Source organism: Schistosoma haematobium, chromosome 1 (genome assembly GCF_000699445.3).
Source record: "Schistosoma haematobium chromosome 1, whole genome shotgun sequence".
In the NCBI taxonomy this organism is placed as follows: domain Eukaryota; kingdom Metazoa; phylum Platyhelminthes; class Trematoda; order Strigeidida; family Schistosomatidae; genus Schistosoma; species Schistosoma haematobium.
The window spans coordinates 59,400,490-59,427,181 of record NC_067196.1 but is presented as its reverse complement, the minus strand read 5'-3'; the positions used below and the strand labels follow the sequence as shown (position 1 = coordinate 59,427,181).

Here is a 26,692-nt window from a genome sequence, read left to right as displayed (position 1 = left end):
GTAGCCTCCGCTTCTGATCAAAGTTGGAGAATGGCTGAAGTATGAGGCAATGAAAGGACGAGACTTCTTAAAAATATGTGTATAAAATGAACATCCAAGTTCGTATATGAGTAACATTTTATTTCTGTGTTTTGTGACATCAAACCTCAGCCCTAATGTCTGTTCATTCGCCCGCCAAACACGTCCATCTAAACCAACTGGATCTTAATAATAATTATGGTTCTTACATTAGTATAAACTTTGTGTTTGTTTTTCCTTTCATCCATCAACAAGGTGGGTTACTAAAGGTCTGAAGTTTGGCTGACATCAGGCAAGAATACTGCCACTTTCGCAACGAATGAGAACTCGATGCCTAAGTCTCTCAGAACAACTGTTTTTAAAGACCCTGAGCTGTCAAAATATTTCAGTCATGAAAATCCAACGACTGTATTTACTGACTTTCGCCAAATTGGTTGCGGCAGCTTTGGAGCAGTTTACTATGTAAGTGTATTTTCCACTCTTTATTGTTATAGGCTCGGAATCGTACAACAAGTGAAGTCGTAGCTATCAAAGAACTAAAGGTTGACACTAAACGTAAAAAGTCAGAAGAAGAGTGGAATGACATCGTTAGAGAGATAAAATTTCTTTCTCACCTTGCACACAAAAACTGTGTATTGCCTAAAGGATGCTTCATGAAAGAGCAAACTCCATGGGTACGCGTACTATATGCTACTACATTTTCCTTTTAAAGTTAGTCATGGAATACTGCATTGGCTCAGTCGCAGATGTTTTAGAAGGTAGGTTGTATGACCTTAAATCAAAAATTGCTGATAGTACACAAAAAACCACTTCGTGAAGATGAAATCGCCTGTATCGTTCAGGAAGTACTAACTGGTCTTGACTACCTGCATTCTGAGAAAAGAATTCATCGAGACATCAAAGCAGCTAATATTTTACTTACGGACTCTGGCGGCGTGAAGATTGGTGATTTCGGATCAGCTAGTTTTGTGAGTCCGGCCAATAGTTTCGTGGGAACACCATTTTGGATTGCTCCTGAAGTCATTCTAGCTATGGAACAAGGCATATATGACGTACGAGTGGACGTTTGGTCTTTAGGAATTACTTGTATTGAAATGGGTTAGTTTTAATGCTCACCATAAAATTTAATGCGTTCTAGCGACCGTACAAAATTGTAACCTATTGTTATACGACCCAACTACTAAGTCATTTACTCAACTTTTATACCACTCGTTTATTTAAGATGGCCCCTTAACATTCCTGTTTTCCAGTCCGTCGAATTAAATACCTGGGGCATAAAGTCATACTATCTTCATGTATCTACATTATTATTAAATTTTGTTCTAAAAACTAAACGAGCCCTACTTGTCAGACAGAACAGAAGTGCAATATTCATCTACAAACTTAAAACCTGAACAGTAGACTGGATTAACGTTGCCGGTCTTTCTGACTTATTAGTATGGTCAGTCATCAAGCAGTAACCGTCTGTGAAACTTTCTAACATTTACACTTTAGTACTATTGACGCAACAGTTTTCTAACTTCTTTGTGAGGAATCCTTGGAGAACTTATTCGTTTTATTTTTAGGATCAATGGTCTGCAACCTCGGCCCCTGTCTTTTAAAAGATAGCTATACCGGCTGTGTGCTAATTACCTTACCACCCTATCACAATCAGTAATTTGTATTCACCCAGGTCTAAGGTTTGCTGCCTTTATGATACCCCCACTGGCCCTTACGACATAATGGTACCCGTGGACTTCCGAAGACGAGGTTCAACCGGGTAGTCAGGACGAAAATACCTCACTGTCGAACTGAATTGGCAGTTATGATCAGCTATCTGGGATATCAGAATGTAACCATTATCATATATTTGCCCTGTTTTACTTTTGTCGTAGGGGTCTGCCTGTTATTTTTGTTTTTTATTTTATTGCGCTGTCACTCAATGTAGTTAGTTACACCCATACTTTACTTTCTATCGTTTTTACTTTATATGACCATGTTATACATATTTTATTTGACTCACGTAACAAAGCCAGCACGGTTGACATAAAGTTTTACTGTGATTTATACAGAATTTTCCACTGACAGCATTTTGTCCGTTCGAGTGGATCGGATAACATTTAACACTTCTGAACAAATATTCCATTGTTCGATTTTTCTGTTGACATTGTATGCTTCCCTTTCCTGTAACTCCAGTCAAGATGTAAGTTTAAATAATGTGGCTACCAGTATATAGTAGTGGTTGTGAGACTTGTTATTTTTACCTGTGAAGGCTCTCTGGTCGAACATTTCCGGTCGAGTTGAGCTTATGGCAAATTGTCGCCAGAGTTGATAACCAATTGTTTTCATCAAGGTTGTTCATCTTCCCCATTTTTTCCTTTTGTCATAGTTATCTAACCCGTTATGAGTTCCATTAATTGACTTGAAACACAGATGACGATTCTATTTTGTGACTATATTGAAAACATTCAGTCTTTTGATCGCCTTAACAATATAGACGCGTCTGAGATGCGTTTCTCGTTCATATGCAAAATTTTTCAGGATTCGTTTGTGCATTGATTAGTGATTAAAAGTAAAGTAGTTGGTTACATCGACCACTTCACTTACCTCAAAAGTATAATCAGCCGTGGTGGGGTCGGTTTCAGAGGAAATCTCAGCACGAATTTAGGATGATTGGCTGGGTTTCGCCAGCTCCCATCACCTCCAATATAGGTGAAGTCACTGACAGTTGAACTTATTTCTGTAGGTAAGTGCAAACTACTTGGTGGGGATCCGCGTGACTACAGTGAATAACGGTTGGAGATGTGTGATGTGTGTGTCAATAACACATATATATTTTCTCTTTCTCCATTTAGATCTTTAGTTTTAAAATCTGCTCCCACCTTTTATTATGCGAATCCATCCTGAATTCTTTCCTCACCCACTGATACTGTTGCTAGCTCCAGTCTCCTGTTTGTTTTTAATAATTTCATCTTGTTGCGTTGTGTTGTCAACTTAAACCAATCCATATATATATATATATATATATATATATATATACTAAGTCCTACGTTGCAAATGATTGACTTTTATTACTAATGGAAGTAGGTTTAGTTCCAATTAAAATCATGATTGCACTATTGAAGTAGGGTCTTTCAAATATCGGTTATAATTTCACTCTCCGAGTTGTTTAAGGTTTTCAAGTGTGGATCGTTTTACTAACCCTATTTCTGGCAAATTTAGTCAGAGAATGTGGGGTCCTAGATATTTTATGTCTTATTTTAGTTTCTATTCCATATTCCCAATCTTACTTTGTTCTTAGCTGAGTTGGAACCTCCTTACTTCAGCGCTACCAATCCGATGGCTGCACTATATCAAATTGCTTCAAATGATGCCCCACGACTGGTGGGAGGTAACTGGTCCGATGAATTTCGGGATTTTGTACGGTTCGTTCTCCAAAAAGATGTAGGTCCCACAATCTTGTCTTATTCCTTTCGTATTGATATCGTTATGTGTAAAAGAGTTCCTCTCTTCTATTTGGTTTCATAAATCTTACTAGTTAAAATGGTGAGACTAGTTTATGGACGACCTTTGGGCGACGCTCAAGTGACCTTGATAGTGTCCGCCTAATAATTAGGACCAAATGAGGGTTATAAACCAATGTGAGAAATTAGAATTATAATTTACAGTCGGTGGTTAAGATTAAGAATTAGATTTAGGGTTTTCCTCCCGAACTGACAGTTATAATTCCAAAACTCTATTTAGCCAAATCGATGAGTGAATTTCGCGCCAAAATCCGAGATCTGTCATTTTATATCTGGTTGTTTCGTCTGTAAATTATAGTCTCGCCGTCAAAACTATACTTTCATATTTCATGAGCAACGCTCAATATCCCACACATTTCAGATCAGTCATTGGAGCTCAAATTTTTACCATATTGCCGTTATTCTAATACAAAAAATCGCACTTTCTAGTTTATTTCCGCTCCATGCTTATTAAGTATGAATATTCACAGTGTTTGTTGCGCTACTGTATTGAGGATATCACCAAGATATTATGGAGTTAGGTTCTAAAAACTTAGTATATGAAAATCGACAATAGGAGTTGAGGGGATTTTCTTTAAAAAAACAAATACACTTTCTAAAACATTTATATTTGAGGTCGTGTCCTAGATGGTCGTTTTTAAGGATTTGTCTTTAGGAAACTGTCAAGCTTATTTTGAGTAGTTTTTTTATCTTTTCACTAATAATCTTGGAAAACGAACTCAATGAAGGCCATTTAATTAAATTTGTGTTAATACGTTGCCGAATCCTCTTTATACTCAGATTCAAAGCGTAGAATGACTAAAATCCGAGCGTCGATTCTGTTTCTTAACATCATGTTGTTTACGTCTTTACTGATTTTCTATGCTTCTCTGGTTTTCTACAATTCACATAATTAGGTTTTGTTCAGTTTTACTCTGATGACAGTTATAGTTTGATCTCCAACCGATCATTATTTTCTTCATATGGTTAAAATTTTGGTAGAAACTGGTGGTAATAAATAACCGTTATCATTCAACTCACATTAGTAATATTCGATGTCAAAATAATCGAAGTGTCTTATTTTATTTTGTAGATGAATGAAAGACCGTTTTGTTCTCAAGCCATGACACACCCCTTCTTGGCTAGTGTGTTTCGTTTTTCCCATATTCTTCCAGAGTTAATTCAGCGAACCAAAGCAGCTGTAGCTGCCCAAGAAAATCAAATTAGTCAAAAATGGAAAAAAATTCTCTATGAAAGTGATTTAAATCACTCTCCATCCTCGGTCGTACCTAACAACAGTGAGGAGAGCCCAACGTCGAGGAAAACTGGGTTTGTATATGATGATTCTAATGCAGACCTAGAGGCTTCTGCAAGAAATTCCTACAAACCAAACCTCGTCTCTGGAATATTAAGGCAGTCGCACGAAGGATCAAACATTGGTGGGTCTGAGCGCAGTTTGCGAAGGCACGATTTACGAAAGGCATCTCTTCAAACTCAGCAGCGTGATTCTAACAAATGTATTGATGAGGAAACCAGTCATGACAGTAGTTCGATAAACGATGATGTCGAATATCTTGTAGTAAGTTACTTTTATTGTGTACGACATACTTTTGTAATTCGTTTTATTACCATAGGGGTTCATGGAGATTTTCTGAATTCCATGGTTGACAATATGTAGTTATTGCTGTAATACGCAAAGTTCTCGAAAATTACTGTGTATTGAGTCAGGATACAACTGGGTACCGTTAAGCATTTTTAAAATGGTGGTGGAGAATAATCATTCAAGGTAGTTAATAATGAATAAAGCCAAAGCAATCATTGAGGAAGAATGATATGAATTCGTCATATTTCGTGGTTTTTCATCAGTATGAAATTTTCGGAAAGTGATTAATTGTCTTGGTGAAATGTAGGATTAAGATGTTGTTCTTAAAATGCTGCTTTTTCATAAGGTGACGAATTTCGCTCTACCTCAGTATTACCTGCACAATGTCTCTGTGCAGTGGAAGCAACTCTTCGGAGACAATAGTGATCGGACTTTCTCGGCTTGGAAAAGTGGGAAGATGTAGAACAAAGATACTAATCACAGAGTTATGCACTATACCTTTTACGGCCACCAAATCTCATGGTATGGCCAAGGGTAGAGAGAGCGCTCTCTCGATAAGCTTTTATATGGCTGCGTGTACATATCCACTACTCGAGGAAGTTCTACTTAATGCCTTCTCGCGGTGGGCTGGTTGTTTATGAAATTAAGGGGACACAAAGCATATGTCCGACGTGTACAGAGTTCACCTAGGGGAGTTGGAAAATCCTTATTCTAAACTAATGGTGCACATGGACTCCAGGATCCTGAGGGAACAAACGGCGCATGGACCTATTCTTGGTCACCGGTAACCATGTGACCGCATCTCCTAACGTTGCTCCACTGCCTCGTGGATTAGACCTCTGGGTTAGAGACTCGGGGTGTGGCCCCCTAAGAAAACGACCTGCTTCGATTCGGGCACCGAATAGTATCCCAGCCCACACACAGATTTAATGAAAAATTTTCGTCTGGTGCATATATATTTTGACTCCTCTTTGTTATAGTGTTTGCGTTTAATAAAATACAGTCCCGTTAGCGTTGTGAGCCCCCTAGATCTGTATAAATTACCGTGGCTTTCACTACTATATGATTATTGATCTTGTCTATAGCCCTATAACTTACACAGTTACCGAGATGCACGAACCACTCGCTTAATTTTCACGTCTTATCGCACATGAGTCCATGCTCAAACTTCTAGCATTTTAGATAGTAGGTGAATGTGAATTAAGTAGCATCTACTTAATCACACAGTAAGATGACAAAATCTTTTCAAATAAGAGATCTGCACCGCCCCTACACATTTTCCGAAATGTCATCCATCAAAATGAGTAAAGTGGACAGTTTGGGGTCGAATTTTATCGACGCATAGATTTCAAGTTGTCTTTAGAGTTTTATATGGAGGGGGAATAGTAATGTAATGTATTCACTTATTAATTTTTTACTCTGTCTAGGGTGATAGTTGTTCGAACAGCGTGGGTAGCGCTAGCAGTGATCTGTCCGATAGCTGCAATAGTCCTGGTCAGAGACATGTGTATATCCCCCCCAAACACTCTGTATCTGGAATTTCCAATGAAAACTCACCGGTATGTTTAATTTTAACTGCGATATTACAAACATATGTTCGAACTCAACTGTGATAAAACTGTCAAGTAGTGTTTAGCCGAGGTGAATAAATAAATAACCCATTTCATCCATTTGTAGAGAGATTTATGTAATTCCAACAAGTTATCTACTGCAGTTTTCCTATGTACAATAATAAAAAATTTCACTAATACTTAAGAAAATAGGTTCGGACAAATTACTGATAAACTACGATCAGATGTCTGGAGAAATTAAAGCACGTGTACAGTCGGCTCTAAAACAATGATTTTTTCTATTTTTCATAAATTACAAACTTAATGTGAATGGTTTTAAGAATATAAGCTTAAATGGATAGATTGTAACTAGTAATGAAATCCAGAACGTGCATTTCGTACTATTCTCGCCTTTACAGTTGGATATACCTACATCCCAATGTTCATGTTCACATTCTTCTAACATCTGTTACACATCGTAGAGCAGTATAGACTGCCCAACAGCACTCTCCATCCAACACTATCCTGGACAATCCTTTCCAGTTTTTTCCAGTTGCTATTCATCCTTCTCGTTTCTGCTTCTTATTCCTGACGTAGCGTTTTTCCGGCCTTCCTCTTTTCCGTTTCTCTTCAGGATTTCAAGTTAGCACTTGCTTCGTGATGCAGTTTGATGATTTCCGTAATGTATGTCCTATCCACCTCGAATGTCTTTTCCTAATTTCCTATTCAGATAGAAACTGATTTATTCTCTTCCACAGTAGGCTGTCGCTGATGGTATCCGGCCAAAGGACATTGAGTATCTTGTGTAGACAATTATTTATCAATGCTTGTACATTTTCGATGATGGTTATGGTAGTTCTCCAAGTTTCAGCTCCGTACAATAGAACTATCTCGACGTTCGTATTGAAGACTATGACTTTAATGTTGGTTGACAGATGTTTTGAGTTCCATATGTTCTTCAACTGTAGGAATGCGGCCATTGTTTTGCCAATCCTTGCCTTTACGTCTGCACCAGATCCTCTTTGTTCATCGATGATGCTGACCAGATACGTGAATGTTTCTATCTGTTCCAGGGCCTCTTCGTTAAGTGTAATTGGTTCGGTGTTTTCCGTGTTACGTTTGAGAACCTTGCTTTTTCTCTTGTGTATGCTGAGGCTGCTGCTACACTGGCTGCCATGGTATGGATTTGTTCGTGTGTACAGGGTCGAAGAACTAGGTCATCTGCGAAGTCCAAATCGTCTGGTTGCATCCAAGCTGTCCATTGTATTCCGTGATTTCCCTGAGATGTCGAGGTCTTCATAATCCAGCCAACTACCAGAAGAAATAAAGAGGCGGAGAGTAAGCAGCCTCGTATGACACCGGCCCTCACTTGTAATGCATCTGTGAGCTGTCCTCTATGCACGACTTTGCAATGTAGTCCGTCGTATCAATTCCGTATAATGTTGACTATCTTGTCAGATACACCATAGTGTCAAAGAAAGTTCCATAAGGTTCTTCTATCCATGCTGTCAAACGCTTTCTCATAGTCAAGGAAGTTGGTGCATAGTGACGAATTCCATTCAGTTGGTTGTTCAACGGTGATCCGTAGTGTGGCGATTTGGTCTGTGAACGACCGATCCTTACGGAATCCAGCCTGCTGATCCTAAAGTTGAGCGTCCACTGAGTCTTTCATCCGGTTCAGCAACACTGTTGAAGACGACGTTTCCTGGTACTGACAGTAGTGTAATGCCTCTGTAGTTCTCACACTTGCTCAGATCTCCTTTCTTTGGTATCTTGATGAGCAATCCTTATTCCCAGTCTGTCTGTGGCACTTGTTCCTCCTCCCAGCTCTTCCTGAATAGGACGTGGAGCACTTTTTCAGTTACTTCTGTGTGTGACTTCATTGCCTCAGCTGGTACATTGTCAGGTCCTCCTGCCTTCCCACTCTTGACTTGTCTGATGATCATCCTGATTTCTTCGGTCGTTGGCGGAGTGTCATCTGTAAGAAGGTCTGTATATGCTGCTTCGATGTCTGTTGGATTCAGTGGGACTGGTCTATTTAAGAGTTCCTCGAAGTATTCTACCCATCTGTTCCTCTATTCTTGAATCTCGGTGATTGTTTTGCCTTCTTTGTCCTTGATCGGTCTCTCTGGTTTACTATATTTCCCTGCTAGTTTCTTTGTTGTGTCATATAGTTGTCTCATTTTCTTCTCTTGAAGCTTTTCCGCTGTCGTTGCTAGTTCTCCCAACTATTTCTGCTTGTCGGCTCTAATGCTCCCCTTCACTTGCTTGTTTTCTTCTGTGTATTCAGTTTATGTTTCGACTTTCTCTGTTCTTGTTCGATTGTTGTTAATTGCTGTCGTGTTCTTCCTTTCTTGAATATTGTCCAGAGTTTCTATGGAGATCTATTCCTTGTTATGATGCTTGTTGCGGCCCAGCACCTGAAACATTGAAGTTATTACTTCTTTGATCCCTTTCCATCCATCCTAGTTTCTTTTTTTTCATTTCCACACCGAGACTCAAATCTAGTATCTGTCTGTTCAAATTCTGGACGCGTTGTCCACTTAGCTAATGAGTTCATCTATGCAGTAATGGATATTTTAAAATACCTATATCCAGGTAATCCTTTCAGAATCCACATACTCTAACGAAGACTGATCAAAATTCTGTCAAAAATATCTATAACTGGATAATTCAAACTTATCTGATAATGATCAACGTTTACACCGGTCTTCGCACGTGTAAATTCGATTTAGTCAGTAGTTAACTCAGAGACCCCATACTTAAAGCTAATTTTCGAAAATTTTTACTGTCATATACTTATATTCCCGATCGAAGCTGCTACCTTGACGCGGTGGTCGGGCTTGCCTATCGTGATGACCCAACCGAGCTATATTGGCTGGAACATATGTTCCTGCAGGTTCTACCATGCCAGGCAGGTCGATTGGTGAACGGTAAGACTAAAAGCAGCAACTCAAGGTCTGAGGACGAAGTCGTACTGCTGACTGTAGAGAGGTGTGACAGCAGTAAGGTTTTTCCCTCGGACAACCAGCATGACAGCGATGCTGCCTTCCCACAAGGAGGGGTGGGGTTAGAAAAGGTCGACCCTAAAAATGTCACACCTCACCTTACCTCACAGATTTCCGTCTCCGGCGGTAAGACCCTTTGAAGAACGGAGCTAACACGTCAAAAACCTTCCACAAAAAGGCCGTGCGCGACCGGCCTCAAGCAGTTGTCCCTTGGGCTCTGCGGTCACGCTCCCAGGTCGTCAAGACCAACACTAATCCAATTTCGTTTTCAGGTTCCTCAAGAAATACCCTTCCATGGTGTGGGCATCCGGGAAGTGATATCAGCCCTCATACCCGTAACAGCACAAGAGACCAAGGTGGTCACATTCAAATCCTTCCTACACCTCCTAATACCTCTCTTATCTCCATGACTAACCCTCCTCACGTCTCTTTATCACCTCGCACCGCTAGGGCAAACGATTCGAGTACGTGGAACGCCATTCCCGGTCTCCTGAAACCACGCTCTAAACTACACGTAGGAGCTTTTAACGTACGAACACTTTGCCAAATAGGACAGCAGGCTTCCTTAGCTAAAACTTTAGAATCTCGCGCCATCGATGTGTGCTGCGTCTCCGAAACGCGCATACAGGACCCAAGTAGCGTCATTCATTTGACCTCACCATGCCAAAATAAAGAACCGACTCGATTTACGCTTCGTGTATCTGGAAGCCCTGATTCTGCTTCCCGTGGCCTCGCCGGCGTAGGTATAGCATTGAGTCCTAGGGCAGAACTAGCTCTCTTAGAGTGGATCCCAGTAGACAGTCGTTTGTGCGCTGTCCGACTAAACGGAACAGTAAGAATCCGGAAAGATAGGGACACTCGTCGTTGCCTCTTCGTCGTCTCTGCCTATTCTCCCACTGACTGCAGCTCAGATGATGTCAAAGATGAGTTTTACAGAAAGCTTTCGGACCTTCTCCGAAAAGCTAAGCGCTCGGATGTAGTAATAGTGGCCGGTGACTTTAATGCTCAAGTAGGTAAACTAAGCGATAGGGAAAGACACCTAGGTGGATCTTATGGTGTCGTGGCTCAGAGAACAGATAATGGCGACCGTCTGTTGCAGCTATGCTCAGATAACCGCCTGTTCCTTGCAAATACTAACTTTAAGCATAAGGAAAAACATCTTTTAACATGGAGACCCCCTAATTCGTCCCAACGTTGGACCCAAATAGATCACATCGCTATCAGCCACCGATGGAGGGGCTCGATAGAAGACTGTCGCTCATTCTGGAGCACATGCCTAGATTCAGATCATGCTCTAGTGCGAGCGCGTATTTGCTTGCGTCTTACTGGACGTCGGAAAGACGCTTCAAGGAAACCTCTTAGGGGCCTACTTAATGATAGTCAAGCTAAGAGTATGTTTGAGGAACAACTAGGAAAACAGTTAGGCAGCCATGTATGTGATGCCCACCCCGAGGCAGCATGGAATGATATCCGAAAAGCTGTGGAAACAGCAGTGATATCTGCTAGTAAGGTAAACCAGAAGGTTAGGGAGCAACACTGGATCTCAGTAGCATGTATCTCACTGATAGATGCTCGGAAACTCATTCCACCTGGCTCTGAACATAATGAAGAGCGGGGTCAGCTTAAGCGCAAGCTGACAAGAAGTCTACGCAATGATCGTGAACAGTGGTGGGTAGCGAAAGCAAGAGAGATGGAAAAGGCAGCGGCAATAGGTAATAGCAGACAATTGTTCAGACTTGTTAAGGAAACCGGTATTAGGAACCCGACTGTTAGCGAAGCAGTCTCGGAGAAATATGGACATATTATTCATTCTCAATCCAGGAGATTGGATCGATGGGCAGAACACTTTAGGGATCAGTTCAACTTGCCTTCAGCCACATTTCGGTTTTCAACGATCTCCAGTCAACCTGCATGGCAAGTTAATGTAGGTCCTCCGTCTCTTTGCGAAGTTGAAAAAGCCATAGGAAATCTGAAACGAGGGAGAGCAGCAGGCCCTGACAGGTTTACTCCTGAGATTTTTAAGGATGGTGGTCCAGTATTAACAATGAGATTAACCGAGGTCTTAGGTAGAATTTGGGAACTGGACGTAATCCCATCTGACTGGTCTCAATCACTGATTGTGCCAGTCTATAAGTAAGGACAAAAGTCCTCTTGTGACAATCACAGAGGAATCAGTTTGACTAATATAGTGTCTAAAATATTAGCCTCAATAATACTTCGACGCCTAATCAAAGCTCGTGAAGAGCAGATTAGAGAAAACCAGGCCGGTTTTCGACCTGGACGTGGTTGTATAGATCAGATATTCACACTACGTCAGGTTCTAGAACACAGACACACATTCAGACGCCCCACCATCGTAGTATTTCTCGACCTTAAGGCGGCATTTGACTGTTGATCGTAAGGTTCTATGGCTGTGTTTGTCACTGAAAGGAGTACCAAAGAAGTACATTAACCTTATACAGGCTCTCTACTCGAACACAACTGGTCGAATGAGAGCTTATGGCGAACTGTCATCAGAATTGATTACCTCAAGTGGTGTTCGTCAGGGCTGTCCACTCTCCCCATTCTTGTTCAACTTTGTGGTCGACGTACTTTTAGAGATAACACTCTCCTCATCTAAATTTCCAGGGGTTGAACTTCTACCGAGAGGTTCAATTGTTGACCTAGAATATGCTGATGACAGTTTTATTTGGCGAAGACGCCGACAAAATGCAGAGTCTTCTGACCACTTTAAGCAACAATGCAAGCATGTTCGGGATGCGATTCTCCCCCTCGAAATGCAAAATGTTGCTTCAGGATTGGGTTACATCGACACCCGAACTAGTGATAGGGAGTGAAGTAGTTGAGTGTGTCGACCGCTTCACTTATCTTGGAAGTCTCACCAGCCCTTGTGGTCTGGTGTGTGACGAAATCTCAGCACGGATACAGAAGGCTCGACTAGCTTTTGCCAACTTGCGTCATTTATGGCGTAGACGAGATATCCGTCTATCAACCAAGGGACGTGTTTACTGCGCAGCAGTTCGTCCCGTCCTTCTTTATGGCAGTGAAACATGGCCGGTAAGAGTAGAGGATATCTGTAGGTTACTAGTATTTGATCATAGGTGTCTTCGAAACATTGCTCGTATATCATGGGACCATCGAGTAAGTAACACAGTTGTTAGGACACGGGTACTAGGTAAGGATGGCAAATCAATTGATGACGTAGTGAAACTTCATCAGTTGAGATGGCTGGGACACGTGTTACGTATGCCCAACGACCGACTGCCTCGACGTGCTATGTTCATTGGTATAGGAGTAGGTTGGAAGAAAGCTAGGGGCGACCAAACCAAAACATGGCAGAAGTCCATGAAGTCACTGACAAGTGAACTGAGTCATGTTGGTAGGTGTAGACTACCTGGTTGGGGACCGCGAGATGATAGCAACCGATGGTTAGAGACCCTGAATGACATGGCTCAAAATCGTTTGCAATGGCGCAGGTGCATCCACTCTCTGTGTTCTCCCAAATTCTAATCTTCTGAATTCTTCATGTCCCTTTTTTCCTCTTTCCAAATTTGTTTCACTGGATTATACTCTTTAAATAACATCTCCAAACACTAATCTTCCCGATTACTGCTTATACTCTTGCTACCTCTACCACTACGGGATTTGAATCGACAACTGCATCTCTGTGCTAATGTGGTGTGGCAACTCGAACTGATGTACGTACGTACGAAGTTCTACGTTGTTACTGACTGACTGACTGACTGATACTTATATTAAGTCTGTATTTATTAACATTTGATAACTGTGGTCTTATATTAATTACCAGTGATTCAGGATCCTTAACTGTTATCAATATCCCTTCTAAATCTAAATTTCACCCTATTAAATTAGTGACATATATCTCACACATATTACTAGAACCACCGAATGCATTTTGGATACCAATTATTGTCCTGAAAAGTATATCGTACCAACCAACCTGAAGAAATGGGAAATGCATGTACGAGAGTTATGATCTTGAGTGAGGCAATATTTAGTTTACGTGGACTATCTTATTTGTTTGTCCATTATTTTTTCATTTAATAGTCTCGCACATTCGATCCGGATAGTGGACATGGTGGTTCATTCGATTTTAATGGAACACAACCTTCACCTCTGCCTAATCGATCGAGCTCACACAGACTAAGCGAAGGGGATTCTAGTATAATTCAACATCCTCAAAATCCACGTCTTGTCCAAATCAACAGTCATTTATACGCTAATATGGAGTCCAGTACCGACAGTCATGTGTATCATTCAATCTTAGTTGATTCTAACAATGAATTGGGGCACCGCGGTAAGTCAAATATTAGATCTTTATTGTTAGCTAATAAGTCTGATTGCTAAAAGTGGGATAATCTGATATTATCCATAATCAAAGTATTCATTTTGTGGAAACTAAAGGTAAATACAATTGGAAATGAGAACTTGGTTGACAAGTGTGCGGTAACTGAGATAAGATTTAATTACTTATTCTGACTCACTGATGAATGTTAATTTAAAGTGTTTCATGATATACATGATGTTTTATTGAATGTGGCTCGTTTTTTATTCCTTTACCTTATGTTATTTGTGTGTGTTGTTGACAGATCTGTCATGTTGCTTTAAATTGCGCCGTGGTGAATACTCTAAATCAAAGACCCAGTCGGACTGTCTTGCCGTAAATAGTTTGTTAATTGAAATCCCACCAGATATATTGGTGGGATATCTTTAAGGTAAAAAATAAATGTAAAATCCGAAGGCGATGCCGTATATTCTGACGGAGGTGGAGTGATAGTTTGATCCCAGAGCTCTTTCAGGATGATAAACCGGGAGTGTCAAAATGGATACGATTCATTTAAGGCTTGAAAGTTGAATGAGGCCCAATTCGATTATTCCCGATTCCTTATCGTCTCAGTTAAAAACAGGCAAAACTCCTCTTGTGATAATCTTAGAAAAATCAATGTGATTGATGTAATATCTGAAACATTAGCATCTATGATCGTCGGACGTATAAATAGCACAGTAACAGCATACTGTTAAGACGTCGATAGATTCACAACCCGGTTCGGGTTGTATTAGCTAGATATTCACCACTCTTCAGGTTCCAGAGCACTTGCACATGCATATGTATGTGTATCTACAACATTCTTTTGGTTTATATATATATCGTGGAACTCGATTTTTTTTAAACTCCATTAAGGTCACTGCTACACCGTCCTAATATGTTTCCGCATTAAGTTCTAGCCAATTTTGCTACTTGATAATCCGATCTCGAAATACTATGGGTAATAAGAAGCTGATGAGGAACCAACAAGTTGAAACGAAATCGGGTGACTCTGCTCTCCCTGTTTTATGCCTATTAACCACCACTTCTAAAGTTACTGCTGGTCCCATTCCCGGTTAAAAAGGAGAGTTCGGCACGGGGTCTGCAGCCCCGTTCCGTAGAAAGAAATCTTGCTAAAAAACGTCGACCACATTAATCAAATTAAACCATTTGATCTCTGCCCTGGGAGTTGAAGGATGAATTATGACGCCTCTTGATGAATGCCGAGATTGTTCGGAAGTCACGAGGCCTATGCTCCTAACAACCAGAGCAATAATTTTTATAGGTACATGAAACGTTTGGACCAGTCAAATAACAACGGAAGTGATGAGATACAACTTGACGGTGCTCGAAATAAGCGTGACCCATCGGATCCAAGCTGGACAGCAAACGCTAGATACGGGAGAGATGTTGTTATACTCTGGTCACGAAGAAGAAAATGCTCCACACACAGGGAGTCGCTCTGTTGCTGTCCAAAGAAGCGCGAAATTCACTTATAGGATGGAAATCTCTCGGATTCGGGATCATCAAGGCATCCTTTCAAACAAAAAAGAAGGGAATCATAATTAATGCTATCCAGCGTTATGCACCCAATAATGATAGCAGTGACGACAATGAAGATCAGTTCTATGAGAGGCTGCAATCAATTATAGCGTAGTGTCCAGCAAAAGACCTGACCATCCCGATCAGAGACTTAAACTCCAAGATCGGAATGGACAACACCGGATATGAAGATATCATGGGACGACATGGACTGAGAGAGAGGAACGAAAATGATGAGAGGTTTGCGAACCTATGTGCATTCAACAAAGTGGTTATAGGCGGCACAATATTTCCACACAACCGCATACACAATGCTACACGGGTCTCACCGGATCACACCACGGAGAACCAGATAGATCATATTCGTAACAATAAAAAATTCAGAAGGACAATGGGAGATATGAGAATCAGGAAGGAGGGGAGCTGACATAGCTTCGGATCATCAGCTGCTTGTGGCCATGGTGAAACTGAACTAAAGAAACATTGGACGTCTGGGGAAACAGCAGTACAAAGGTTCAATACAAACTTCCTTTGATATACTAACAAACTCAACTAATTCACGATAACTCTCAACAGAAGATTCCGAGCTTTACAAGATCTACTCAAAGAAGAAACTACGATGGCGAACAATTGGAAAAGAATCGAAGAAAAACAAGAAGACAGCAATTAACAACAATCGAACAAGAACAGAGAAAGTCGAAACATAAACTGAATACACAGAAGAAAACAAGCAAGTGAAGGGGAGCATTAGAGCCGACAAGCAGAAATAGTTGGGAGAACTAGCAACGACAGCGGAAAAGCTTCAAGAGAAGAAAATGAGACAACTATATGACACAACAAAGAAACTAGCAGGGAAATATAGTAAACCAGAGAGACCGATCAAGGACAAAGAAGGCAAAACAATCACCGAGATTCAAGAATAGAGGAACAGATGGGTAGAATACTTCGAGGAACTCTTAAATAGACCAGTCCCACTGAATCCAACAGACATCGAAGCAGCATATACAGACCTTCTTACAGATGACACTCCGCCAACGACCGAAGAAATCAGGATGATCATCAGACAAGTCAAGAGTGGGAAGGCAGGAGGACCTGACAATGTACCAGCTGAGGCAATGAAGTCACACACAGAAGTAACTGAAAAAGTGCTCCACGTCCTATTCAGGAAGAGCTGGGAGGAGGAACAAGTGCCACAGACAGACTGGGAATAAGGATTGCTCATCAAGATACCAAAGAAAGGAGATCTGAGCAAGTGTGAGAACTACAGAGGCATTACACTACTGTCAGTACCAGGAAACGTCGTCTTCAACAGTGTTGCTGAACCGGATGAAAGACTCAGTGGACGCTCAACTTTAGGATCAGCAGGCTGGATTCCGTAAGGATCGGTCGTTCACAGACCAAATCGCCACACTACGGATCACCGTTGAACAACCAACTGAATGGAATTCGTCACTATGCACCAACTTCCTTGACTATGAGAAAGCGTTTGACAGCATGGATAGAAGAACCTTATGGAACTTTCTTTGACACTATGGTGTATCTGACAAGATAGTCAACATTATACGGAATTGATACGACGGACTACATTGCAAAGTCGTGCATAGAGGACAGCTCACAGATGCATTACAAGTGAGGGCCGGTGTCATACGAGGCTGCTTACTCTCCGCCTCTTTATTTCTTCTGGTAGTTGGCTGGATTATGAAGACCTCGACATCTCAGGGAAATCACGGAATACAATGGACAGCTTGGATGCAACCAGACGATTTGGACTTCGCAGATGACCTAGTTCTTCGACCCTGTACACACGAACAAATCCATACCATGGCAGCCAGTGTAGCAGCAGCCTCAGCATACACAAGAGAAAAAGCAAGGTTCTCAAACGTAACACGGAAAACACCGAACCAATTACACTTAACGAAGAGGCCCTGGAACAGATAGAAACATTCACGTATCTGGTCAGCATCATCGATGAACAAAGAGGATCTGGTGCAGACGTAAAGGCAAGGATTGGCAAAACAATGGCCGCATTCCTACAGTTGAAGAACATATGGAACTCAAAACATCTGTCAACCAACATTAAAGTCATAGTCTTCAATACGAACGTCGAGATAGTTCTATTGTACGGAGCTGAAACTTGGAGAACTACCATAACCATCATCGAAAATGTACAAGCATTGATAAATAATTGTCTACACAAGATACTCAATGTCCTTTGGCCGGATACCATCAGCGACAGCCTACTGTGGAAGAGAATAAATCAGTTTCTATCTGAATAGGAAATTAGGAAAAGACATTCGAGGTGGATAGGACATACATTACGGAAATCATCAAACTGCATCACGAAGCAAGTGCTAACTTGAAATCCTGAAGAGAAACGGAAAAGAGGAAGGCCGGAAAAACGCTACGTCAGGAATAAGAAGCAGAAACGAGAAGGATGAATAGCAACTGGAAAAAACTGGAAAGGATTGTCCAGGATAGTGTTGGATGGAGAGTGCTGTTGGGCAGTCTATACTGCTCTGCGATGTGTCACAGCGTATTTTAGTAAGTAAGCAAATGTACAACTCGCTTTTTATCAATTATTTGGGAAGCTGTCCGGCTACAGCCTTTGAAAAGCAAATAAATCGTTGTTAAATAAACCGGTTGTCTTTGTAAATTAGTTTTATTCTACCTGATGCGTTTGATCATCAGTTAATTGCATATTAATTCACATTTTTATGATGTAATTGTATATTAGAATACAGTGTGTCAGCAAAAACATTTCATCGATATTTTCTAATTGTAAATGTTTACTTTTTTCTTATGGTAAGGCACAATCTCTGATACTGTGGTTTCTTCTGTTACCCCGACAAAGACAGATTTAATTAAAGGAGAAACTGAAAGCTTCAGTCGGTTCTCGACTACTTCTCATAATGATTCGGGTATGATCACTGAAACCTCCCGTATAGCTTCTGTTGAAATAAACTCTCCAGCGGACACGTCAACTTCTGTTGGCCATTTCGCAACACTAAAAACTACCCAGATGATGAGAGGTCTGTCTTTAGAACCAGATGCTTCAAATTCAGCTGCTGCTGTTGCTCTTGGCTTCACGCAACAGGGTTATGGGAGAGGGATGGCTAACTGGCGTGATCAAATGAATGAACTTAAACGACTTCGAAATCAACATAATAAACACCTAAAACAAGTTGAAGATAAAAATAAGGTTTGTGTTTTAACTTGTGCGAATATATTATTTATTATCCACTTGATATTTGTTTTGTGACTGATCTATTTTGTACGATAACAAAAACTGCAAATTTTAAATCAGTTCAGCCGTCACAGTTAAGTTTCTTGGAGAATTTTTCAGTTATCCTGCTTCGTTTGTACTAAAACAAACAATCATCTGTTAGTTTTGGTTACCCGTATTTTTTTAAGGAATTGCTTTTCTAGATAATAATAAGTTTATGTTGAAATACATAAGTGTGTTTGAACTACTGTTTGTACAAATTATTATTAGTATTTTTAGTGAAAGACCAAACTGATTCAGGGTGCTTGAAATACTGGGATTTCATAGTCAGTTTGTGCTTAGTAGTTTTATCCTTATGAAATGAGTCTTGTATGTTTTATTATTATTATTTTTATTATTATTATTATTATTATTATTATTATTATTATTATTATTATTATTATTATTATTATTATTATTGTCACAAAGGTTGTCGTGTGTTTTTGATTTTGAGCTGTTTTGTTGTGATTCCAATATATTGTTAACATATAATTTCCAATCTCCATATCATGTTTGCCTCGAAATTTACAGCTTAAGGTACAGGTTGATTAACGTCGATAAATAATTGAAATCGTTTTTGGGGTACATACAAATGTCTTGGGCTGTTTTTCATTCTATAGGTTGAGGAGGAATCACTCAAATCACGACTGAATCGTGACTATGAAGCAACAAAGTTAGCAATGAGAAAAGAGTTCATGAGATTAGAAGAAATCCATGCCGCTGAAATAGAAAAAGAGCGCAAAAGAGCGATGTCAGTTGAATCAAAATTAGCACGTCAACTTGAAACTGAAACGAAAAGTGAACTAAAGTCGGCCAAAAAATCTCCACTTGGATCTTTTAGTTCACATGACTCTGATTCCAGCGGACATTCCAACCCATTAGAGGCTATTCGGAAGCGACGGCATGATGTGTCGACATTGGAAACGCGTAAGACAAAGCGTCTTCTCCTCACACAATTGCAGGATATCGAGGTAAGGTGATAGTTACCTTTTTATTTTCTTGATTGATTATAATGGGTTTAAAAAACGCGGATTATTTGTCCTAAAAGTTAGGTGAAGTCGTCGTTGTTATAAGCCTTTCATCGACTGAGATGGTTTAGACATTTACTACACATCCTCAGCCATCTCTTAACCCGAAATGTTATTCTGACTTAGTATAGTATTAAATTATAAAAAGCCTAAGGACAACTAATTTAAGACAGTCACATCTTTTTTTGTCAGTGGTAGTGACTACCCGTCAGCTCAGACTGTGATTTTATGTTGGATACATTATTGATACTGTTCAAAAAAAGTTAATTTGAATTAGCATCTTGAGCATCATACACAATTATTTTCGTTAATTATGATTTCTTTTTCTCCTTTGATTTACTTGTACTGTTGGTACAATCGTGATTGTTAATGATTATTTCTACGTCTTTGCTTTTTTTCTTGTTGACTTCCTTTCACTGCTTACTAGTGTGAAATGGGACAACTTGAATTGTACAATATTTATCCCTGGTCCTAACTTGTTTATCTATTTTTCTTAATATCACTTTCTTCGTACTTACGCTAGATGGAACAATTACGACAATATATACGCCTACAACAGAAGGCAGCTGAAGAGATTACTTCGTTGTTACTCAGACAGCACACAGAACTCGAAAATTTAGAAATTAACCAGTTAAAACGGATTCAAGACCTACGCATTAATCAGCTTCAAAGTCAACATGAAGCCGAAATGGAAAATCTGCATCAATATTTTAAGCGCATTGAGGTTGGATTACAAAAGAGACATTGTGAAGAAACAAAGAATCTACCAAAATATCTGAAGGTTAGTTTGTAAATACGTGTGATATCTGATAGTCTGATTTACAGACATTTTTCATACTACTTGTTGGAAAATCCCTTTTATCCTACACTTTGTTAATAAATACCCTGCGTCTAACCTCATGATTACTTAACCGGTGATCCCAGCAGATGCGGGGTGTGGCCCCCTAAGAAAACCACCTGCTTCGGTCTGGGCGCCCGGGCAGTATCACAACCCACACATAAATATGGTGTGGCGCATATATATTTGGTGCCCTCTTGTACCAATATTTATGTGTTCAAATAAATAAATAAAATAATAAATATCCGTAACTACGAGTATAGACGCAGGTTATTAGGGAAAGGTGGTAAATCAGTTGATGAGGTTGTGAATCTTCATCGACTGAGATGGGCCACGTGTTACTCATGCCGAACCACCGACTACCACGGCGCGCAACGCTGACTAGTGTAGGGAATAGTTGGAGGAAAGTTAGGGGTGGTCAAACCAAAACGTAGCATCAGTCTGTAAAGTCACTAACTTCTGGTCTGAACCATGTTGGTAGATACAGACCACTTGGTTGGGGTCCGCGTGACTATCGTAACCAATGGTTGTAGACTCTTGGTGACATGGCTCAGAATCGATCACAGTGGCGTAGGTGTATAAACTCTTTGTCTTCCCTTAAACTGAGATTAAAATCGCTTCATATCTTTCTTTCGACGGACTAATTTTTTCTCCCTATATCATATCCTTATATACAATCTTTCCTTTATATAATACTACCATTAAAGTAACTGCTTCTATGAATTTGGTGTTCATCTTGTTGTGCTAATGAGGTATGACAACTCGGATCGATGTACATATGTGCCTGGTCCTACTTTGTAGACTGACTCACTGAACTTACGAGTATCCTCTACCCTTAATTGGCCACGTTTTGCGGCCATAAAGTAGTACAGAACGAACTGCTGCACAGTATACTCGTCCTTTAATTGATAGACGGATATCTCACCTTCACCGTAGGTGACGTAACCTGGCATAAGAGTACAGAAAATAACAAAGGGCAGGTCGATACATGATACCCGTTAATTAAGTCTTGGATTATTAATCTGAGCTAAATGACTTATCTGTCGTGGGAGAAATTATTCAAATCTAGAGTCCTTTCTAACTCGATCTTCCTGTGTTAGTATGAGCTTAATGACCTAGATTTGATACATCAATGTTTTTGTATTGTTTATTTGTAAATTTTGCCTACAGTTTTAACCGAAGTTTTGATGTACCGGATATTTCTGTGATTATTCTAGAAAAGATGACAAAGATTTTTTGACTATTTATTTATATTGTTGTGTGCTAGCTTTATTGGGTATTATTTCTTTGTTTAGCAAAAAGAATTACAAATTCGTAAACAGTTTCGTGATGCTGCTCGGATTCAGAAAAAGCAATTCAAACTTTTACGTGAAGAGCGTTTAAAGGCTGCACGTCGAACTTCAGAGTTAGGATCTTCTCCTTTTTCAGGAGCGTCAGAATCCTGCCCTTCGTCTGGATTAATGTCATCAAATCCTAATAATTGCTCAGATTCTGTTGATCTCCAAGGTCAATTTGTTATACATCTACAAGATGAACGCCAGATTTTGGAAAATCTTAAATTGGAGGAGAAACGTAAACAGGCTGATTTAGAGGCACAGTACAATAAAAGTATTAGTGAACTACATGAGCGTCAAAATGTAAGTCCACTCTCTTGTCTTCAAATAATGTAAATCAATCATTAAAGTTACTGTATGATTTTAGTTAATTATCATATAGTTTAGTGTTTTTGTGACACGCCAATGCATTTCTTAAAAAATGCAAACACTAACGTATGCTGGTGCTAAACAAACGCCGACATACTTTCATTGATTTGAATGGGTAATATTTTTATTGTTCACAATACATCTTAACAGAAAATGAAGACTGATGTGTGTTTTTATCACTGGATTGTAATGCTGTTGTAAGTCTTGGGTATTTAGATATCTGCTTTTAAAAATATCCCCAAGGCTATAATTACGATTTATTTTGTTTTACAAAAATAATGTTTAATCCTATTATTCTCTGGTTGCCTTTTGAGAATTTTGCATTGGATACCATATGTTTTCCAAAAACCTATAAACTCTAGGTCGTAATACATACTGTCGTGCACTAATACGTGGAAGAAGGTTGTCTTCCGCTTCCTCTTGTTTCCTTCAATAAGCACATGATATTCTTGTTTAGTGTTCTGTTAATTACAAAGTTAATAACCATTCAGTAACATGAGATGCATATTGTACTTAGTTGTGTATGCTAAATAAGTGATATGATTAGTATAATACGTCTATTTTGTTTATTTTTATACTATACTGAAGTTCAGAAAAATTTCAGAAAATACAAATGATCTCAGAATTTCGTGTTGAATTCATCCTATTCCTTACCTCATTAAAAATTAATTAGAACATCTAAACGTAAATAATATTGCTTTCAACTAAATCGCCACTAAGCTTTTACTCTAATATATATAGATATTCATATGAAAACATTAAACCATTCAAGGCAATTTATTAGTTAATGATCATAATGAAATAGATTGCATAACCACAAATAATAGGTAAAAGGTACAAATTGATAGTAATAAAACACATGTACTAGCAGAGATAGGGATAATAAAATAACACAAGCTCTGGTTCAATACAGGAAGTAGGCCAAACCTGGATAAATAGGCTTTAAAATAATCACAAAACGAATTACGTAATAAGAAGTGTGTATATAGTTAGATATTTAAAAATGTAAACGGTGAGGTGAAATATTACAAACAAATACGGGCTGTGAAAAAAATCGTTTATCAAATCATATCCACCCAAGGCAGGGACAAGGGTGTCACGAATTTTTTCTGGACACATAAACTGAGGTTATAGGTTCGAATCCCTATAGCTTCCGTTATGTGTAGGAGACGGTATTAAACCTCATTAGAAATGACGAAGGTATACTAAAGGTCATTTGAAATGATTCGGTTTTATCAACTATAACCTCAAAGGGTATCTTGAATATTTTAAGAAGTTAATTGTTTTCAGTCCTAATGAGACTTCTAACGAAACAGTCACCTGTTATAAACAATGTATCTGACTGTGCTAAATAACAACATTATTCTAGCTACTGTCCTTCAAAGTGAATTGGTTAAAAGGCTGAAAAATTCGGATAAAATGCTTTACATATATACAAAAGTCATAAAAATATAAGTTTAGTGCCAGAATAGGGAATTATCACAACTATTCTAAGTCTAGTGTTTTTCAGCCATAGTTTTAAACGACTTTCCTAACAGCATTTCAGAATTATTTTTTATTTGCTGTACCTTTAAATGATTTCCCTTATCATCTATTTGCTACCGTCTCTAGGATAAAGTTGAAACAACACATGCCCGCGAGAACAAAGAATTTAAAGAAAGTCGTGTAGAAGGAGTCAAAATTCTTTCTAATTTTCAAGAGAAACAACGGCGTGATATGCTCAAACAGCATCAACGCCAAAGAGAGGATTTAGAGAATAGAATTCGTGCCCGGAAAGAATCACTGGAAGCTGCGGTGCGTTGTCTAGTTTCTATTTTATACGCGTTCAGTTGTTGCGAAGCACTCTGCTTTCTATATGTTCATTTAATTTTTGTCGTTTATTAATCGCTCACAGAGTATGGTCATATGGTTTTGTAATGGCTTATTTAACTTTTTGGAAGAAACTAATGATAAATACCCCTACTATTTCCTGACCCATGCAGACTAAAAATTACCTACTAGGTTCTAAGCAATTTATTGCAACAAATGCACTATATATATAACTTACATCTGAAGTGTGATTGAATACATAATCCTATTATAGGTTACGGAATCCAAGCAAGTGTTGCAACGACACACAACTTGTCCATTGAAGTGTTATCAAAGGTCATTGTGTAGCATCTTGAATTGCTATATCTCATCTAGAAGTGATAATTCTGTCAAAAATGATCTTATTTACATCGAATTTACCGGATATTCTTTTATTATGATTTTTGTCGTGTAAATATTTCTTTAATCTTAGGTTTTGCTTCTCAGGTTATGTATAATGTATTGTCAGTGGCAACACTAACTGAGAATAATTTGAAAATACTATTCGATTATAAAACAGTAGCTAGATGGTAATATCTTCGTAGTAGCTCGGTGTCCAGGATGATGATGACGACAAAGAAACATGCTACTAAAAACTTGAAAACTGGGAACAAATATTATATCCTGTCTTATTTCTTCAGCTGATAACAATTTGCGATAAAAAAACAGAATGTACATAAAGTCTGCAAACTAATGACTGCTAAATTGAAATCAGCATCTTAATTTTTTAAGATAACTGGGCGCTAATTCTATTCAGTATATTCCGGATATCATCACTGAATCTCTTGAAAATTTTAAATGGTTCTAGTATAATATATCATTTTTAAATGTACTTTATTTCAGAAACCACCCTATCACATAGTTTTTCTCTACTTTAGATGAAAAAAAATGCTGAGTCAACCAAGGAGGAGTCACGAAGAAAGACAAGGCGTCTGATGGAACGCCACGCCGAAGCTCTGCGCGCCTTCGACATCGAAACTGCCAACCTCGGAATCGACAATGCTGCTGTTGTTGGTGCATCTGCGAGGATTTCTGGATCATCAGGAGTCTCCGGCGGATCTTCAAGTAGCAGTACATCGTTCTCTAGCTCCAGTGGACAGCGTCCTTCAGACTGGCGACACAGTCGTGCAGAGTTCCTCCCATCTTAATAAATCCAAAGCAGTCGTGGCTTCGGGTAAGCATTCACGCAAACTATTGTTTTTCAGAACAAACTTTGATACAGTTATTAAATTTGAAGGAAAATCTGAAGAAAAAAGACCTGTCAAAACACGTTTTGTGTCGAATAGATGGATGATTATATCACACTGTAAATCGATAATAGACATAAATTATAAGAAAATAAGTCGATATGAAGTAAATTATTTGTTGTCTAGATGTTAGGTGTATTGCAGTTGTTTATGGAAAGGTTAAATTCAAATTATGTTAAGTAACTAAAAAATTACGTGTGAATGTAAAGTTAGCATTAAATTATCGAGACAATACACTTGCGTCCATCTTCTGTTGTATTGTCTGATGTCGTATTCTTTTATTTTATGCGCATTAACAGATTATTAGGATTTCATATTCCATAGTTAATCTGTTTACAGTACTGAAGTTTGGTTAATATGAAATCTAAAACTTCCAACTCATAAAATATGTGGCAATTATTCACCTTTTTTATCATGACCCTAGTTATATACCACTGCTTTATAAATAAAAAAGCTTGGATTTCTTATGGTCTCTTATATGTGATATTGAATAGAATGTAAGGATTGATTTTAGACTTCTCAAAATAGCGTATCATTTGCGTGATTATGCGAGGGGTGTATTTAAATACTTTATGAACTTGTTTACTCAAGGCTCGTGAACCCTCTACGTCATAAATTAACGAGCGTTATGTCGATCTGCAAACCTTAGTGTGAACCAATATTATATTATGTTAAATGTGATGGTAAACTGATTTATTTAATGATCACCATCTGAGGTTTCTTGACCAACATCCACTGCCATATGGCTTACTTTGTTTGAATACACTGTCATTTCGGATTCCATATATCTTAGAATTTAAATTACAGACGTATTTTCATTTCCCTTATCTTAGCACCTGTATATTAATTTACAAGAAAGCTCGTTCAATCCCATGAAGCTGCCATATCAGTATATGCATTTGACAGTTTCACCATACGTTCTCAGGCTTGATCTGCAAATCAGAAGTTCATACCGTGTATTTTTCTATACAGAGATAGTTGTATAAGCAATCACATCAACTCGTCAACACAACCCTGTATATGTTAACAACCGGTCAACTAACCACCCCTCCCCCGTAATTTCGAGAACAATCACAACCCGTCTTTCCAGTTATTATCGTAATTTATTTCTGCGATTCTTACAGTATGCGGCTTTTAATGTACAGTTCAGATGTAATCGACAAAACAATTTCAAAAATCACATGCAAAATACATCCAAGCTAGCTACATTTTTTGTATTATTGGCTCCTAATTTTA

At 38.9% G+C, this 26,692-nt stretch overlaps 1 protein-coding gene across 2 annotated transcripts; it reads left to right on the top strand.

Annotated features, from left to right (window-relative positions):
• On the top strand, window positions 1-26,692 carry TAOK1_1 (Serine/threonine-protein kinase TAO1). Of its 2 annotated transcripts, XM_035729637.2 has the most exons (15): window positions 1-480; window positions 513-692; window positions 731-776; window positions 814-1,116; window positions 3,299-3,441; window positions 4,594-5,079; window positions 6,531-6,662; window positions 13,730-13,979; window positions 18,338-18,729; window positions 19,413-19,763; window positions 20,344-20,601; window positions 21,954-22,295; window positions 23,973-24,155; window positions 25,088-25,383; window positions 26,290-26,692. In XM_035729637.2, the coding sequence occupies exons 1-14, from the start codon at window positions 349-351 to the stop codon at window positions 25,355-25,357; spliced, it is 3,468 nt and encodes a 1,155-aa protein (XP_035586446.1). In that variant the 5' UTR covers window positions 1-348; the 3' UTR covers window positions 25,358-25,383; window positions 26,290-26,692. The 2 variants fall into 2 exon arrangements, with proteins under 2 accessions (XP_035586446.1, XP_051074659.1); XM_051209226.1 differs by lacking the exons at window positions 1-480; window positions 513-692; window positions 731-776; ... (2 more) ...; window positions 4,594-5,079; window positions 6,531-6,662 and having other exon boundaries at window positions 13,327-18,729; window positions 19,324-19,763.